We start from the raw sequence: 17,544 nt of genomic DNA, 5'->3' as shown, positions 1-17,544 counted from the left end.
TTATAGCTTGTGTTCTAACGTGGACACAGGGATCTGGCAAATTTACGAAACTGGACCCAGGAGTGGAGCTACTCGTCGGCGCTTAGTGGGGGCGCTCTGCATATCGCAATACCCCTGCGCGGGCGGGCGCACAGGGGAATTGCTCAATGCTCGCTGCCCGAGCGCCTCCACGCATATACGTTATTTGCATCATTGTATGATGCCGTCTAGAAATGACGTTTGGAGTTGTATGATGCCGTCTAAAAATGACGTTTGATGCCGTCTAAAAATGACGTTTGGAGGCGATGGACAAACGTCGAATCCTGATGCCTGCCAGGTGAGACTTGGTATTCTAACTAAATATATTTTGTATTGTTTATATATGAACAATTGAAATGTTTACTTGTTATTCTTACTTGTATGTATGTATGTATGAATGAATGAATGAATGAATGAATGAATGAATGAATGAATGAATGAATGTTTTATTTGGTTATTCTCTTTAGGTAATTTTTTTTAACATATCTTATTTTTCTCTTCAAATGTATATGGGTCCTATAGGAACAACCAAAAGGGCATGGCTGAAGCTAACGCTTATAAAAAATGCCAGCCCTTTTACACATCATCAAAACTTAAGACAGACACGATCACATAATTTAACACTGTGACAAACAGAAAAGTAAATAAAAATAATTAATCACAAATAAATGTAAAGAAAATAAACACACACACTTGCACTTGAGATAAATAAAAAATAGTTTAGAAAATAAATGCAATTAACCCTCAAGACTATACTTATCCAACATCATACATTTATACCTTCTTTTAAATTCTGACACATTCTTACTTTGCTTTAGGACTTCGGGCAGTGCATTCCACAACTTAACTCCACGCACAGATATACACTTGCTTTTCATAACTGTGTTAAATCTCGGTTGCTTCCAATTTAGTTCACCTCTTAGCGTGTATCTCCTATCTCTCTCACAAAACAATTTTTGAATATTGTCTGGAAGTAGATTATTTCTTGCTTTAAATAGAATTAGTGATGTTTTCATGTCCACAAGGTCAAAAATGATATATTTCGGGTTTTTTCAAATTTAATGATAGTTTATTTAAGTCAAACCACACTTTTAGTTTACTCAGTTCTTCAGTTACAATATTCATTAACCTATGTAGACTAACATATGTAAGTATGTATGTATGTATGAATGTATGTATGTATGTATGTATGTATGTACTGTATGTATGTATGTATGTATGTATGCATGTATGTATGTATGTATGTATGTATGTATGTATGTATGTATGTATGTATGTATGACCCCGTTTACACCTGGCATTAAAATGTTTTTGGTGATCAGATTGCAATCTAATCGTGCTAAACCACATAAAAATACAGGTGTAAATGCGCCCAAAACGTTTTGAGGACGGATTGCGATCCGATCGGCCAAACCACCTCCGGAGGTGGTCAGGGACGCATTTCGACCACATTAAATGCGTTTTTAATCCACATATCAACAACGTGGGCGGAAATACGTAGCCATTGGAACGCGCCGGTTCCAGACCAGCAAGGAGCAGGCTTCCATGGCAGCTAGCAAGAAAGCATTAAAATGGATCCTGGTAAGGTTGGAGTCCAGACGAGACAAAAGTGCCTACTCTCAATTTAGTCAGATGAAAATATTCAAGAACAAACAGGATGTGACGTTCGATTGTCAGCTGGACAGAGTCGATCGGATCTCAAACGGATCGGGTTGAAGGTAATCGAAACGCATATTAATGCCAGGTGTAAATGTAATAAGGCTAAATCATTATCTACAGTCTTGATAGGAGACACATTTTAATGCAAGGTGTAAACAGGGTCTATGTGTCTAGTATCTATGTATTTGATTGGCTGTAGCACCTGTTGACTGAGTAATTAACTCAAGTAATACTTGAGTAATTAGCTTGATTGTCTAATCACCAGGTGCTACTATAGAGGTACCACTATAACAAACCAGTACTTGGGTCCAACTATTGATTCTGAAGAAGGCCAACAGGCTGAAAGGTCAGTAAAATAACTGCATATACAGTATATAGTATGGAGCCAGAGTTTTTTCTTTCTTGTGATGCTGAGATGAAAACGCTGCAGAAATGGTGAGTGGATGTGACTCTGGACCCTGATACAGCACTCTGAAATGTATATCTTGCTGATGATGAGAAACAAGTGAAACTTGATAGCATGAGACAGGATCTTCAGACAATCCAAAGAGGTTTTCACCTTGTGTCAGTAGCAAAGGGCAGTGCATCTGGGAGATTTTACTATGAGGTTCAGGTTAAGGGAAGGACTGACTGGACTGTAGTATCCAAAGACTCTGTCAACAGGAAGGGGATGATTACCCTGAGAGTGGATACTGGGCTATGTGGCTAGTAAATAATGATAAATATGAAGCTATTTTACAAAACCCTGTTGTACTCAGTCTTGAAAAAAAGATCCAAAGTGTAGGGGTGTTTGTGGATTATGAGGAGGGTCAGGTCACCTTTTATGATGCCGAGGCTGCACTTCCAAAGGGGCCATTTTCACAGAAAAACTATCTATACCTCTGCCCTCAGGTTAACAAAGGCGGTAAAAACTCAGCCCCTCTGATCAGCTGTCCTGTTTGCCACATAGACTGAGTTATATCCTCATAAACAGACTTCGATTGGAGTCGTAATTGTACTGTAATTGTACTGTAATTCTACAAACAAAGACATACCTTAAGCAGATCATCTGCATACTGTATAGGATTACATCATACTGTATATTATGATCCCAGATTCTGTTCAAATGTTTCCAGTATGTTTGTATATTTTACATTGTGGTTTTATTTTGACTATATTCTAGTCAGTCATATACAGTAGTACATTATGCCTGTCTGGTTTGTATAGGAGACTAAAACTAGTGTGTTCTACTGTATCTATATAAGTCGATATAGACAGGAAAATGACAAATTTGTACAACTTGCTGTTGTAAAACAGACTAATAAAGACGTTTGTGTTGTATTACTTGGGTGATCTGTCATTGGATGGTATTGTATGCTTAACATTTTACTCTGGTTTTCTCTTCATGTTTTTCTTTTCAATAAAGTTATTATTATTAGTAGTAGTATTTAATTCATCTCTGATGGAATAAATTATAAACAGAAGCATAAGTGTAGACATTCTTAGTTGGTCTGCAAAAAATCTGAGGTAATAACATGCCAAGCAAACTCTAAATTTAAACTCTATTTTACAAGCTACTGTGTCAAGGCCGCCCACTCCCTCATACACTCACTGGTATTTCTGGCAAATCTGCCAGTGGCTACAACCTCCACCTTGCTGTGTGTGTGTGTGTGTGTGTGTGTGTGTGTGTGTGTGTGTGTGTGTGTGTGTGTGTGTGTGTGTGTGTGTGTGTGTGTGTGTGTGTGTGTGAGAGAGTGTGTGTGTGCGCGTGTGTGGGTAGTGTAGGCTGGCTGTTGTTGAGCACAGTTAGCATAGATAATACTAAGGTGTATGACAATGTTTCATTTGTAAGTGTACTGTATATAAAACACATGCTGGTATTGCCTTTATGAATATACTGTGTAGCATTCATTAATCATTAATTATATATTCTCTTTAATGTTTTAGGATTTCATGGAGGGGGAGAAAGAGCTCAGGTGAACAGGTGTTTGGGATTTGTGTCATTGTGACTTATGATTTATGTGATTTATGTCAGCGTCTGTGAGTTTCTCCTCAGTCTCGTCCTGCACCTGCTGCTGAGGTGGTGTTACATGGATGGGTGGATTTGAGGGGAAGCTGCCCAACCATGTTAACTCACACATCCTATCTTTTAACAGGGACAAGCTCTTGATTGATTGATTGGTTGATTGATTGTTTGATTGATTGATTGATTGATTATACTTCTACACAGGACACGACGGAACAACAGAAACAGGAAGAGTCCATCGAGAACAGTCTCGTCATTGACAGCAGCATCGTCTAAAAACAACAGTCAACACGTAGATTGCACATTGCCCAATTGCACTAGAGTTAAACAATAAAGAGCAAGTGCTAAGGTGTTGATGTGTCCACTCGTACTCTATTTACTCGAGTTTATCAGTTTAATAGAGGCTGGGCCAAATGACAGCTTCAGGCGATTATATTTACATTTTGGCACGCGCAGCCTTCATCCCGATGGAAGCGTTTAGTACTCAGAAGAGAGGGGATGTTGAGGGTCCGCTCTGATCTTATTTGCCTTATCTAAGACAGCTTTGTCATACAGACTCTGGATTGGCTCATAGTCTCTAATGCCTACAATTTTCATGGCCGTTTTTTGCATGCTAACTAGTCTACCTTTTAGTTGCACTGTTAAATTTCCAAACCACACAGTTATTGCATATCTGATTACGCTCTCTAGGATTGAGCCGTAGAAGATCATCGTGATCCGTCTCACACCGTAGAGCCTCAGTGGCCTTAGATGATAAAGCATCTGCTGCAGTTTGTTACATAGGCTGTCAATATGTGTTTTCCAGCAGACAATTATCTATCTGGACCCCTATAGGCCTGTTTGTAAGTGGCCATCTGAGCGATTTTCTTGTTTTTGATGGTCAGTCGCTTGTCTTGGGTCTAACACCATCTCCTGTGTGTTGGTGACATTTAGAATGAGATGGTTGCTGTCACACCACTCAATGAATGTGTCAATCTCATCTTGACACACAGAGGGGTATGTGTCTTTATCAAGGAGGCTCAGGATTGCAGTGTCGTCAGCATATTTTACAATATAATTGTTTGGATGAGTACATTTACAATCATTGGTGTATAGTGCAAAAAGAAATGGTGACAGGCCTTGCGGAACTCCTGTACTGCAGTATTTGGTCTCTGACATCGTCCCACTGACTCACTTGCTGTGTGGCCTCTATTTTGTATTTTCTATGGAAATAATCGCTTTCATTCTCCAGGTATCCCTACATTATAAACAGTGGTAGTTATTGTGCTTCTGAGAAATTATGGACACCGAAATAATTATTTTTGCCATAATTTCGCAATAGACTATTCATCATTTAATGATCGTGCTGTGCTTGCTTTGATCAGGCGTAATGATAAACCTGTAAACCTGGATGCTATAGTACTGCTGGATTAGCCTACGTTAATGTTTATTTACTTTTTTGTGTGACTGAAATTAAAATGGGCTCACTACACTAAACTATAGGCTTACCGATTGCACACTAAAATTCAGATGACATGACCTCTCAGAATTTTGTGAGATTTCTATATAAGTCTCCTTTGGGAAATTACGCACAGATGTAGTAGCCTACACTGCCAACATGCCACCTGGTCCGTTTACGGACCGTGATTATTGGACATGCCCCATATAGAGACGAATGGGGCTTTGGAAGTAGAACAGAAGGACAGACACACTTGCTACAATGATTCGTCCCCGTGGGGTAAAGCCTATTCCGCGAAAGCGCCAAGTGGAGGAGGATTGGTTCGAGAGCATATTCTGTCCTCTGTGGGGAAAATCTGTTGGGGAGGAGACTGGAGAGAAGCATGCATCTGGCGCGTAGGAAATCGACAGTTCTAACGTTTTATCACGACCGAACCGTGTCATACCGAGATGTAGGCTACAGCCTCCAGTCGATAGCTGAAGAGTCAAGTTAAACTTTTTAAACATTCAATAATCAGGCGAGCCGGAGCCGATGGTAGGCTACGGCATTCTCACCCAAAGATTGAAGACACGAGAGGGATCTTTGTATTTCGCGATACCAACAACCCATGAACTGCGCATCTTAAAGAACGCGAGTATTAACTGTTGCGGAGAGAGGCGGAGAATAGCGACTCGCTGACATGGAAAACCAGACATTTTTTTAATTGCCAGCGCGTCCAATATAGCAGTGCGCGAAAGAGAGTGGGCGATTGATGGCACATTCTGTTGCTCCCTTTATCGCACAAGCGCCCAAGCGCCTCCATTATATTAAACCACCTGCTTAACTTTTGCACAATGGATTATTGGACTTTTAAAGTATTTGAAATTGACACAAAGGCTGCACAAGACCAATATAACTTTTTGAGAGTGAACAATACGTCGAAATGCAAAAACATTGAATATCTTTGATAAAAGTATTCCACTAGACTATTATGATTACAAATTCCATAGAATAGCCTATTTAAATAGGGTATACATCTTTTTTTTCTTTTTTTTTACAGGATAGGTAGTTCGTCGTAAGAGAGCTAGTCTATACTAAGTTTATTTTGTACCAGTTTTTCTCTCTCTAAAGACTTGTAGAAAATTCGTTGGCTCGTATGGGACTGAGGCACTCGTCGCGCTGCTTGCTCCTTCGGAGAAAGATGGCGGAGACGGACCACTCAGAGGTATGTCCTACCCGGTAAACGATGTAGCCTAAGAGTGGCACTGCCAGTGAAACTCCTTCGTTTTGTGTATCCTAGTATACATTTTTAGACAGATAATTACTGAATTTTTGTCGAGTCTTTTTATTATCTTTGTCCGTTTTTTGGCGTCAACTGTAGAATCGGCAGGCTGTTATCCATTAAGCTATGTATGCAAATAATGCAGAATACGGTTTCTCTTGAACCATGCGGTTGTGTTGCTAACTTGCTATTGTCACTGAAATATAATAGAAACTGGTTATGTGTAGGCTACCTGCTAGAACTAAATAACCTTGTGGGACGAGCAAGTAGCCTGTAGGTGCGCTGTCCTTGGTGCTGAACGCACAGTAGGCTATGCTGACTAACGAGACCTGTCAAGTCGATGTAGCCGATGTCAGTGCACATTTGGATGTGAAATTTTGCAGCACATGATTTTGCACTGTAGTGCGTTGAATCTGGCGTTTACAGGCTATTACTGCCAGACAGAAAACATTGTATACGGGTTCTGTAGTTTCAATTGTCTCCCAGTATCCCTCCTCTCCTCAGAATCAGAATCAGATTTTATTTTGCCGGGTAGGTATTTTTCGCACATAGGAATTTAACACTAATGGAAAGACAACAATAGACCTGGTGCAAGGACGAAACAGGACAGTGCAGAGACAGAGGACATCTATCTCCCTCTAAAACTCACATCAACCTATCCCCTCCCTCCCTCTTCTTTATGTCCCCCCACACACACACCTCTCAGCGGCAGCACCCAATCAGTGTCCCCCACTCCCTGTCCACACAGCCTGCCCCCTTGCCCAAACCTGTGCCTACCTCCCACCATGTGGCCTGCCCCCCTCACACCCCCCACGTGGCAGCCCTCTCCACCTGCCCCACCCGGGGCAAGATGGCCAAGCTGCTCAATCCAGAGGAAATGACGTCGCGGGACTACTACTTTGACTCCTACGCCCACTTTGGCATCCATGAGGTCAGTTGGCCAACATCCTGGTACCTGGGTGGGGAGGTGAAGGGTCAGGGACGCTGCTCCCTCACCTCCCGTTCTGTCTTTATTCTTTTTCCCTTCATCCATGACTTTCTTTCTAAACATCTCTTTTTTTTTGCAGCCAAATGTATTCTTCTGGGTCCGTTAAATGAGCTGCATGTTGCATTATGATCGGCGCAGCACCGCGTCTGACTGCTCGAGGGGCGGCGTTTAGAGGTCGCACCCAGAGGTCGTACCCCACGTAGCGCTGCGGTATAGCAGAGAGGGGGCGGGGGAACACAGACCCGGTTAGACGAGTCAGAACACAGACCTGCTTAGACGAGTCAGAACACAGACCTGATTAGACGAGTCAGAACACAGACCCGATTAGACGAGTCAGAACACAGACCTGCTTAGACGAGTCAGAACACAGACCCGGTTAGACGAGTCAGAACACAGACCTGCTTAGACGAGTCAGAACACAGACCCGGTTAGACGAGTAAGAACACAGACGCGGTTAGACGTGTCAGAACAGAGACCCGGTTAGACGAGTCAGAACACCGGCCATGTTCAGCATGTGGGTCAGGTTCTGATCAGTGAGCAGACAGAGGAAGTGCCCTGGTTTGAAGGGAAGACAAGGGGGAGACAGGAAGAGAGAAGGAAAGTGTGAATGAGTTTAGGGTGATGGTAGGAGTGAGTCCCATAAGGCTTGGTGATATAGCCCTCTCTATTTAAAGAGCCTGTGCCAGCATTGCGTAGGTTGGTGGCCTATATACTGTACTACCACCGTCTCTTTTACAATTCACTATGAATAGACCCAGCAGGCAAGTCACATGCACAGGCTTAGAAACACATGTGGCTTTAGCTAGTGTTCACCTATTCACTGTGCACTGTAGTATGTCCACTGTATTTCACCATAAGTAATCAGTGTGTATTCACAGTATTAGCAACTACGAATGACCCAGTATTTGCTTTCATCCTTTTAATCCTTATGAGTGTCAATCTTTGGGCTTGGCATCCTCTGCCTGTCTTCGATCTTCTGCAACACACACCAGATTAAGTTTATCATAGGTTTATTTCTGGGTTGGGTAATATGATAATGAAACCGGATAAATAGACCTTTCCTAAATGAGAACTCACAAGGACACATGAGAAACATTTTGTACCGTTACCTTATTGAGTGGCCATTTTCCCGATCCCAAACAATGTGGTCTGGACCTGGACAGGAGATGCTGAAGGACGAGGTGCGGACGCTGACCTATCGGAACGCCATGTACCACAACAAGCACGTGTTCAAGGACAAGGTCGTGCTGGACGTGGGAAGTGGGACGGGCATCCTGTCCATGTTCGCCGCAAACGCGGGCGCCAGGCACGTGTACGGGGTGAGAGTCCGTCGTATCGACGCGCCGCAAGACTGTGGGTTCGGACTAAAAATCCCCAGTTAATCCTCCTGCATATAAGAGGCCTGCGCCATCTTATGTTCAACAGCCCTAGCTTCCCAAAGGGTTGAATCTATTCAACAGCCCTAGCTTCCCAAAGGGTTGAATCTGTTCAACAGCCCTAGCTTCCCAAAGGGTTGAATCTGTTCAACAGTCCTAGCTGTTTAATGCCGGGCTCACACTACAGGGTATTTACAATCCCAACCAATTTCAACAACGGGTTGCATCACACACATAAGGGTAATCTTAACAGATATTCCTCTCACGAATCTCAAACATGCACACGCTTCAAGATTTGAAAATAACAGCTCATCACATACTACAGGATATTATCGTGCCTGAGGGAGCAACTCAACAACGAACCGCTGCCGACTCTTGTAAACTAGCAATGTAATAATCTAAATATCAAACACGCTCTGACGGGCCTGTGAGCTGATCGGAATGCTTAAAATTGGGTCTGTTAACCCCTCACATTACAATGTCAGTTACCGACCTACGTTCCAGACCAGATTTCTCCTCCAATTGTCGGGAGGGGTTAATCGGGGATAAATCGACCCCAAAGTCCTGTAGTGTGAGCCCGGCATAAAGAGTTGAATCTATTTAACAGCACTACTGTAGCTGTCTAAAGGGTTGAATCTATTCAACAGTATTACTGTAGCTGTCTAAAAGGTTGAATCTAGAGCCAAAAGCTTCTGTTGACCTCATTCTGTTGATGTAGCCGAATAGTTTTTTTTCTGTTGTTTTATACTTCTTCCTCCTTCAGTTTCTACTCTCTCTCTCTCTCACACACACACACACACACACACACACACAATCGCTCACTGATTCACACTCACCCACGCACACACGCAAACTCTCTCGCTCCTTGATTCACACATGCACACACGCACAAAACAGACACACACACACACACTTGCGCTCACTGATTCACACAAAAACACACACACACACACTAACATCCTGCCAGGACTGGTTGGGAGGGTGATTGACCGTCACCCTCCACCTGTGTCGGCATGCAAGTGAACCTCCCTCTCCCTGAGGGACAGAGCCCTCTTCTCCGCAGTGCTCAGGGACTCCAGTAACATGCATCAGGGTGTATCTCTGGGCTCAAGTCCAGCTCGTCCCCGCTGGGCTCCTGTCCAGATCTCTGCTGCAGAGACCCAGAGAAAGCAGTCCTACGCACACAAGCAGGGCTCTCACTCCCACTCACAGCCAATACATTATCGCTTCTCGCTCTCCCGTCGACGTCTGAATCATGTATCACACTTAAAGCGAAGAGACAGAAACATTGAATGAGTGATCAGGTTGTGTGTGTGTGTGTGTGTGTGCGTGCGTGCGTGCGTGCGTGCGTGCGTGCGTGCGTGCGTGCGGGCATGTGCATGTGTCATCCGGGATGAGAGGCTAGTGTCATCCGGGATGAGAGGCTATAGGTTTATGATTGTGGATGCGCAGTTCCAGTTGATTAGAAGAGCAGCAGGTTGTAGTTCATCTCCAGTGTGGCGCTGATGGTGTCGCGTGTGACCTGCCCTGTTTTTGTCCCCCTCCTTTCTGCAGATTGAGTGTTCAAGCATATCAGAATATTCAGAGAAGATCATCAAGTCTAATCACCTACATAACGGTAAGATGCCGTTATGAACAGCACGTATACAGCATGTGAATGTGGAGGTAAATAGACTGAAGGTCATATCCCGTATTTTATGATTGTATACTGTACATTTTTTACAGCTCAATTTTTACAGCTCACTTTTCTGGCCCCCGGGTGAAACTGGTTTTTTTGCTTCCCTCTGGAATATGTAGGGGTAGGACCTATGCCCACCCCCCCCCCCCCCCCCCCCATTGCTCTCTGTAAAGCACATTGTGTTGCCTCCGTGTATGAAATGCGCTATACAAATAAAGTTTGATTTGATTTGACCCTACACACTGTATAGAAATGCCTAATTGGGGTGGGGGATTGACTGACCAGTTTTCATTTAAGAAACGAAAGTTTCTTAAATGAGGACTGAGCTTGAGGAATCACTTCACTTCAGCTCCAACTATCTGTCACACACACACATAAACACACACACACACATACTAAGCACACGCACGCAAACACCCTTGCATCGGACTCTGATTGGGAAACGGACGCTCGCCTTCAAGCTCAACAGATGCAAAACTAAGCCGTCAAGTCAAACTGTCTCTCTGTCTGACGATCGGCGCAGCGGAACGCCGCCTCGGGTTTCACAGGCGGAGATGTGATGGCGTGAATACGTGGTCAGATTGTCACATCGCACCTCTATATTCACTTACCGCAGGCATCGTACATTACCAGACTATTCCGCTTTGGCATTTAGCCCGTAGCTTATATAATACGCTTTTACTTTGATGCGCTCAGACGCTATTACACTTTGAAATATACTGTAGTTCACAAATTGGGATCCCGTTGAATGCCAGAGCCATTATGGTGTTGTGGAGTCAAATGTGCTGTCTGCGATTCCCTGTAGTCATCACCATCTTCAACGGGAAGGTGGAGGAGGTGGAGCTTCCTGTAGAGAAGGTGGACATCATCATCTCAGAGTGGATGGGCTACTGCCTCTTCTACGAGTCCATGCTCAACACCGTCATCTTCGCCAGGGATAAATGGCTGGTAGGTGTGTGTGTGTGTGTGTGTGTGTGTGTGTGTGTGCGCGTGCGTGCATGGGTCTCCACACACTGACAAAAGGACACATCTACCTTTCAGACAGGTTCTTCTCCGGTTTCCACCTTCTGTAGCTTCAGGGTTATAGGTGTGTGTGTGATCTAATGTTACTAGCCTGGTGTGCGAATGTGAATAGCCGTGACCAATGGAAGGCCATAGTGTGGTGTGTGTGTTTGTGAGAGAGAGAAAGATAAATAGTGAGATGGCCTCTGTGTGTGTGACTGTGAACACCTGAAGGACACACTGTACAGTCTTTCCTTTCTCCTGTTCAGAAGCCAGGAGGACTGATGTTTCCAGACAGAGCTGCTCTCTACGTGGTGGCCATCGAAGACAGGCAATACAAGGACTTCAAAATCCACTGTGAGCACGAGTATATCTATCTATCTGTCTGTCTGTCTTTCTTTCTTTCTTTTCTTACTGTCTTTCTTTCTTTCTTTTCTTACTGTCTTTCTTACTGTCTTTCTTACTGTCTTTTTTCTTTCTTTCTTTTCTTACTGTCTTTCTTTCTTTCTTTTCTTACTGTCTTTCTCTTTCTTTTCTTACTGTCTTTCTTTCTTTCTTTTCTTACTGTCTTTCTTTCTTTCTTTCTTTTCTTACTGTCTTTCTTACTGTCTTTCTTTTCTTACTGTCTTTCTTACGTTCTTACACACCCACACCCTGACCATGCTGTTTTTAGCAGCTATATGCGTTGGTGGCATCCCACCTCCACTAGTCAGTCAGTCTCTCTCTCTCCCTCTACCTCTCCCCCTCCCCCCCCCTCCTCTCTCTCTCTCTCTCTCTCACATGCCCAGTCTGGCAGTCTCAGAGAGAGTCTTCCTGCTCTGTTTTCCACCCAAATGGCAGTAGGATACAGAGTAATGGAAGGTTGCCATCCTTGGTGTAGGAGGCCAGGATCTATTGCAGGCGGTGTCTTTCAGAGTGAAACTAGAAAGAGACACAGAGGGAGGCAGAGGAACTGCTCCCGTGTGTTTTGGGCAAGCTGTGCTGTGCTGTAGTTTAGCGAACATTTCTGAAATAACTTGTGGAATTCCAATGAAATGAACTCTTCCCACATAACTCTTCCCACTCTTCCCACTCTTTCCGAAACATGATTCACCAACCAAAACTGTAAGCACATATCTGTGTGTGTGTGTGTGTGTGTACAGGGTGGGAGAACGTTTATGGCTTTGACATGACCTGCATCCGTAACGTGGCCATCAGGGAACCTCTGGTGGACGTGGTGGATCCAAAGCAGGTGGTGACCAACTCCTGCCTTGTAAAGGTCAGTGTGTGTGTGTGTGTGTGTGTGAGAGAGAGAGAGAGAGAGAGACAGAGAGAAATAAACAAAATCTTCACAGGGAACACTCATACGGGCTTGGTGTGTATGTGTGTGTGTGTGTGTGTGTGTGTGTGTGTGTGTGAACATGCGGAGGCTCACTGTGAAAGCCCACAGGCTGAATCACAGTGGGTTGACTAAGCGCTTTGGTAGCAGGACACATGCCGTGTGTAGGCGTCTCCTCAATCCCTCTCCACTGTGTGTGTGTGTGTGTGTGTGTGGGTTCCTACCGAGCACCTCTTCAGCCATACAATGTACCACATCCAGAGGGGTGGCCAGACCAACTAAGGCGCTAACAATGACAATCTCACCAAGAGCAATCTGTCAATATTCAGACAGTAGACAATATGAGACAATGTGCAGAAACATCCATTTCTGAAATTGAATTGTCACAGAGGCGATGGGGATCTCTGTGATAAGCCTGAAACAGGTCTAGCTGCCCAGTTTGTGCATTGCATGTCAATCGCCACCCGTAAGAGACATTTCGTCTGTGTGACTGCAAGGAGAGATTCAGAAGAGATTTCACCGTCTGCTGGTTTTGCGGCGGTCGATCGGATGGCAGTTGACAGATTATGATGTATCGCCGCTGTCCTCTCCAATAAGGCGTAGCCGATGTCACTCCGAATGCCAGAGAGATGGGAGAAAATGTGACGTGTGTCCTCATGATGCCAGTGTGTGAGGCATGAGCATCGGTTTCAGTTCATGTTGCTTTGAAGATGAATGGATGGAGGGATGGATGGAGGATTAAAAAAAAGAATAAAAGGAGTCCAGATGTTGTGACTGAATAAACCAATGATTGAATGACCAAATGAGTGAAAAAGTACAGCAACCTTTCTTTGGAGGAAGGGAGCAGGAGAGGACATGGTCCTATCCAATTTCAACTCCAGAGTGACATTATATGTCTGAGCCCTTGAGCACAGGCCAGAGAAAACCTAATCACCAGAACCACTGGAGCCCGACAGAGAAAAAATGTCTACATAGGGAGGTAAGAAAAAAAAAGGGGGGGGGGGGATAGAGGGAACACAAAAGGCTTTGGCCAGGCAGGATGAAGGGCTGATGTCCTCTGTTCATTTCAATTCTGTGATGAAAGAGAAGCCGTTGCTGTGGGGTGAGTAGTTGACTGCTGAGTCATCATGAACCATCATGACCGAGCAATCCCAAAGAGATGAGGGTTGAAGGACCAGACCCTAGCCAGAGACGTAGTGATTCATATGTCTGTCCACTGATGAGAGTGCTACGGTAGACAGACAGATGGTTTGTATGAGTGTTAGTGGGTTCCATCTCAGTTGTCACAATAGACCTCTCCTATTCCCCCCTGAAAGCGCATTGTCTTGCCTCTGGGTATGAAATGCGCTATACAAATAAAGCTTTGATTGATTGATTGATTGATTGATTGATTGACTGACATCTACTGTTTGTTTGTTTTTATGACCTTTGACCCAGGAAGTGGACATCTACACAGTGAAGCGCGAGGACCTGTCCTTCACCTCGGCCTTCTGTCTGCAGATCCAGAGGAACGACTACGTCCACGCGCTGGTCACCTACTTCAACATCGAGTTCACCAAGTGTCACAAGAAGACCGGCTTCTCCACCGGTTGGGACCCGCCTCGACAAAGCACACGCACACACACACACACACACACACACACAAACACACACACACACACACACACACATACATGCTAGGTTTATAGTACGTTATTTTGATGATCCCCCTATAGATTCTGTCTAAAATATTCAGAAACTGTTTGACCTAGAAACTCCTGAACCATAAACTCCAGTTTCTAAATGGAGGTGCCAACATGAGTGGAGTGTAGCTGTCAGGGATTGACAGAGGTGGTCGAGAACATGTGTGCACAGTCCATTATTTTATTCCCATAAAATTCCCTTAAAGCTAAACTCAGCTCTTGACTGCCCTCTGGTGGTGGTTTGAGACAGAGCACAGAATGCCAGTTTCTCCCTAAACCCAAATTTATGCTTCTTGAAAAGTGTCGCTCTACAAATGTCGCTGGACAAAAAAAAAGTGTCGCTCGATATGTAGCATTTATGCTTCGGGCGACATTCGCGTCGTCTCTATGGCAACAATCAGCCGCGCGCTTGTCATTTTGTTGCGCGTTTGTTGTAATTCTGAGAGAAGCGGCTTTCTGAGGGAAAGAGATTAATCTGAGGTAAAGAGGTTATTCAGAGAGGGTGGTTTTCATTGTGGTTTGTTTTCATTCTTTTCCGCAGTACTTGGGCATCTCTGTGAAGGGGCAGGGATGAATTGTATAGACGGGGATATCTCCTCACAAGCTGGGAGAGACGTTCCTCTACTCCTTCCATGACAGACAAACGTCAAATGACAGCCCAAACTAAAACAAGGCTGAGGAACAAGCATATCCATGGCAACGCACGAGCCTTCTATCTATCTATCCAATCCCACTTGAGCGACAATATGTGACGGAGTCAGCGTCATTAGAAAAATCGCCCAAGTTGCCCATGACATCAAAAGTGTCGCTCGACGAAGCATAAATTGGGCTTAAGACTTTGTAAGCCCCACTAGCCTGTCTGACGGTCAGTGTCTCAATTTGTTATGGAACATTATGTTGTTTTTAATATGTGTTTACATAAGTTGAGTAGGCGAGGCACTATGCTTGTCTTTCGTACAGTCTCTGGAATCTGTCCCCCTCTACATCTGTCTTTCTCTCTCTCAGCCTACACAACTTATTCTCCTCCAACTCCTTATCAGTCTACGCTCATCTTAACATCCTTACTAACACGCGTGACCACCTGTTATATTCAGCCCTTTAGCTACACCACCCAAAAGCTAGCAGTTTGACGGTGAGTGTGGGAGGTATTTATATCGAGGGGTGAGTTTAACCAACTCAACTCAGTTACACATGACTCCTTTAACTGACTTCCTCCCTTCCTTGTACTCCTCCCTCTCTCGTCTCCTCTCCCCTCGGCCAGCTCCTGACGCCCCCAGCACCCACTGGAAGCAGACTGTGTTCTACCTGGAAGACTACCTGACTGTGAAGAAGGGAGAGGAGATCTTAGGCAGCATCACAGTCCGGCCGAACGAGAAGAATGTGGTGAGAACTAAGAGCTCGATCTCCAAAGCTGCTGTGGTCTCTAGATACTGTAGGAATAAGAGATGATTGGACTGAGCTGTTGCATTCACTCTTAAGTCCTATCGCTCATTCAGTTGTCTTCATCTCTTATCACAGCGTGACCTGGAGTTCACCTTTGAGCTCGACTTTAAAGGACAACTGTGTGAGGCTGCCATTTCCCATGACTACAAGATGCGCTAATGAGCCACTAGAGGGCATAATTCAGCCTCCCTCAGCCCCTCTGGATACACCTTGAGAGGGGGGGAGCACAGGCTCTCAGGAAAGCCATCCTATTGGCTGAAGAGGACCACCAGACAACACCGATTGGATATCAGCATTCCAGTACCTCAGTGATGTCATCAGAATGAGCCAGCAACTTACTAGCAATAGCGCCATCATCCACCACCAACCTAGACTAAGTTGCCCTTTGCGCCACTTTGAATGTAACATCCTCAATGAACTTTATTTTAAATGAATTTTACATTTTGATTGTTATTAGTATTACATGGGTTAGATGAAAGGATCTTGAGTTTTAAGGTAAGGTAACAACACTGCAAAGATATCACTCACTTTACCCAGTGTGTAAAGCTCTGGGCAGTACTTTTCTTCAAAAAGGTTGAAAGGACACAACAGCAATTAATTATAGGTAATCTCTGAAACATCAAAGTGGTATCTAAAAACGGTTTGTAGTTTTATAGTGTTCCGTTGTACTGTATATTACGTTAAGTTATGGATATATTGCTAAGTTCCTGTACTTGCATGTTTAACTTTATGTTCTTTATAGATTTCTGATTCCATGATCATATGATTTGATCCACCACTTGAGATCATGTATTCTGTTACCAGCCACTATGGTACAGTAGGGGGAGGATGTATGAAGGAATGAACAAGTGCAATACACTTCCAGTGGTGGTTTTGACATATTGGTTTCAGGATGGTGTGCAAAGTACTGTATGAAGAAAAAAAGAATAAAATGAATTAAATTACAAAGAACTAAAGGTAAAGAATGAATTTAATTATTTTACATCTTGATTCAATTTATGAAAGGACAAATTCACAATAGCTGTGTGGTACGTGGTACAAGCTGAGTAGGCTTAGGCTACAAGCATTTTCAATCTGGCTGAATATTCTTCTCATTTGTCTAATTAGTGGATTAGTAAGGGATGTGGTGCCACAGTGCTTTTGTGGACAACAGCAGCATTGCACTTTTGTGGACCGAGCGACCTATACAGTAGAGCTGCTGGTTGCAGCTAAAAAATATGTATTATTGTCCATATGGTGCAACAATACTGTAGATCAACATTACACTTGAAACTGTTTCATATAAATATCACACTTAATTATTACATGTCTTAACTCCCTGGCTAATACATTTCTATTGGTCATTACACACTCCAACAACAATACAGAAAACCCGGTGTATTATAAATTATATATTATACACAGATTATAGATAAATCATCTATGATTTGCCTCTCAAATTGGTTCTGCACTATTTACAAAACAAAACAGTAGGACACTGTTCTAGCTTAAAGGACAATGCTCGTTTTTGACAACCTGGACCTTATTTACGACATATTATATCTTACATAGAGCATAGGCCTGTTGTGGTTTTCACATGCCATGATCTTTAGAAACGTCTTTCGAAACGAAATAGCTTCCTCACTTGCTCCAGCACGCATTCGCACAGCGCGCAATCGTTGCTCCAGCACGCTGTG

General features: G+C 43.8%; 1 protein-coding gene across 4 annotated transcripts; it reads left to right on the top strand.

The window, feature by feature from the left end:
- Window positions 1-6,255: 6,255 nt before the first annotated feature.
- Window positions 6,256-16,027, top strand: prmt8b (protein arginine methyltransferase 8b; the record flags this gene model as incomplete). Of its 4 annotated transcripts, none has more annotated exons than XM_084447945.1 (10): window positions 6,256-6,324; window positions 7,094-7,312; window positions 8,533-8,688; window positions 10,300-10,363; window positions 11,229-11,371; window positions 11,695-11,782; window positions 12,568-12,683; window positions 14,181-14,331; window positions 15,687-15,808; window positions 15,944-16,027. In XM_084447945.1, the coding sequence occupies 10 exons, from the start codon at window positions 6,256-6,258 to the stop codon at window positions 16,025-16,027; spliced, it is 1,212 nt and encodes a 403-aa protein (XP_084304071.1). The 4 variants fall into 4 exon arrangements, with proteins under 4 accessions (XP_084304071.1, XP_084304070.1, XP_084304069.1 ...); XM_084447944.1 differs by having other exon boundaries at window positions 7,091-7,312; XM_084447943.1 differs by having other exon boundaries at window positions 7,088-7,312.
- Between the last annotated feature and the right edge of the window lie 1,517 nt (window positions 16,028-17,544).

This window comes from Borostomias antarcticus (genome assembly GCF_949987555.1).
Source record: "Borostomias antarcticus genome assembly, chromosome: 13".
Lineage (NCBI taxonomy): Eukaryota > Metazoa > Chordata > Actinopteri > Stomiiformes > Stomiidae > Borostomias > Borostomias antarcticus.
Note: the sequence above shows the minus strand (reverse complement) of the source record. Positions and strands in the feature narration are given on the sequence as shown.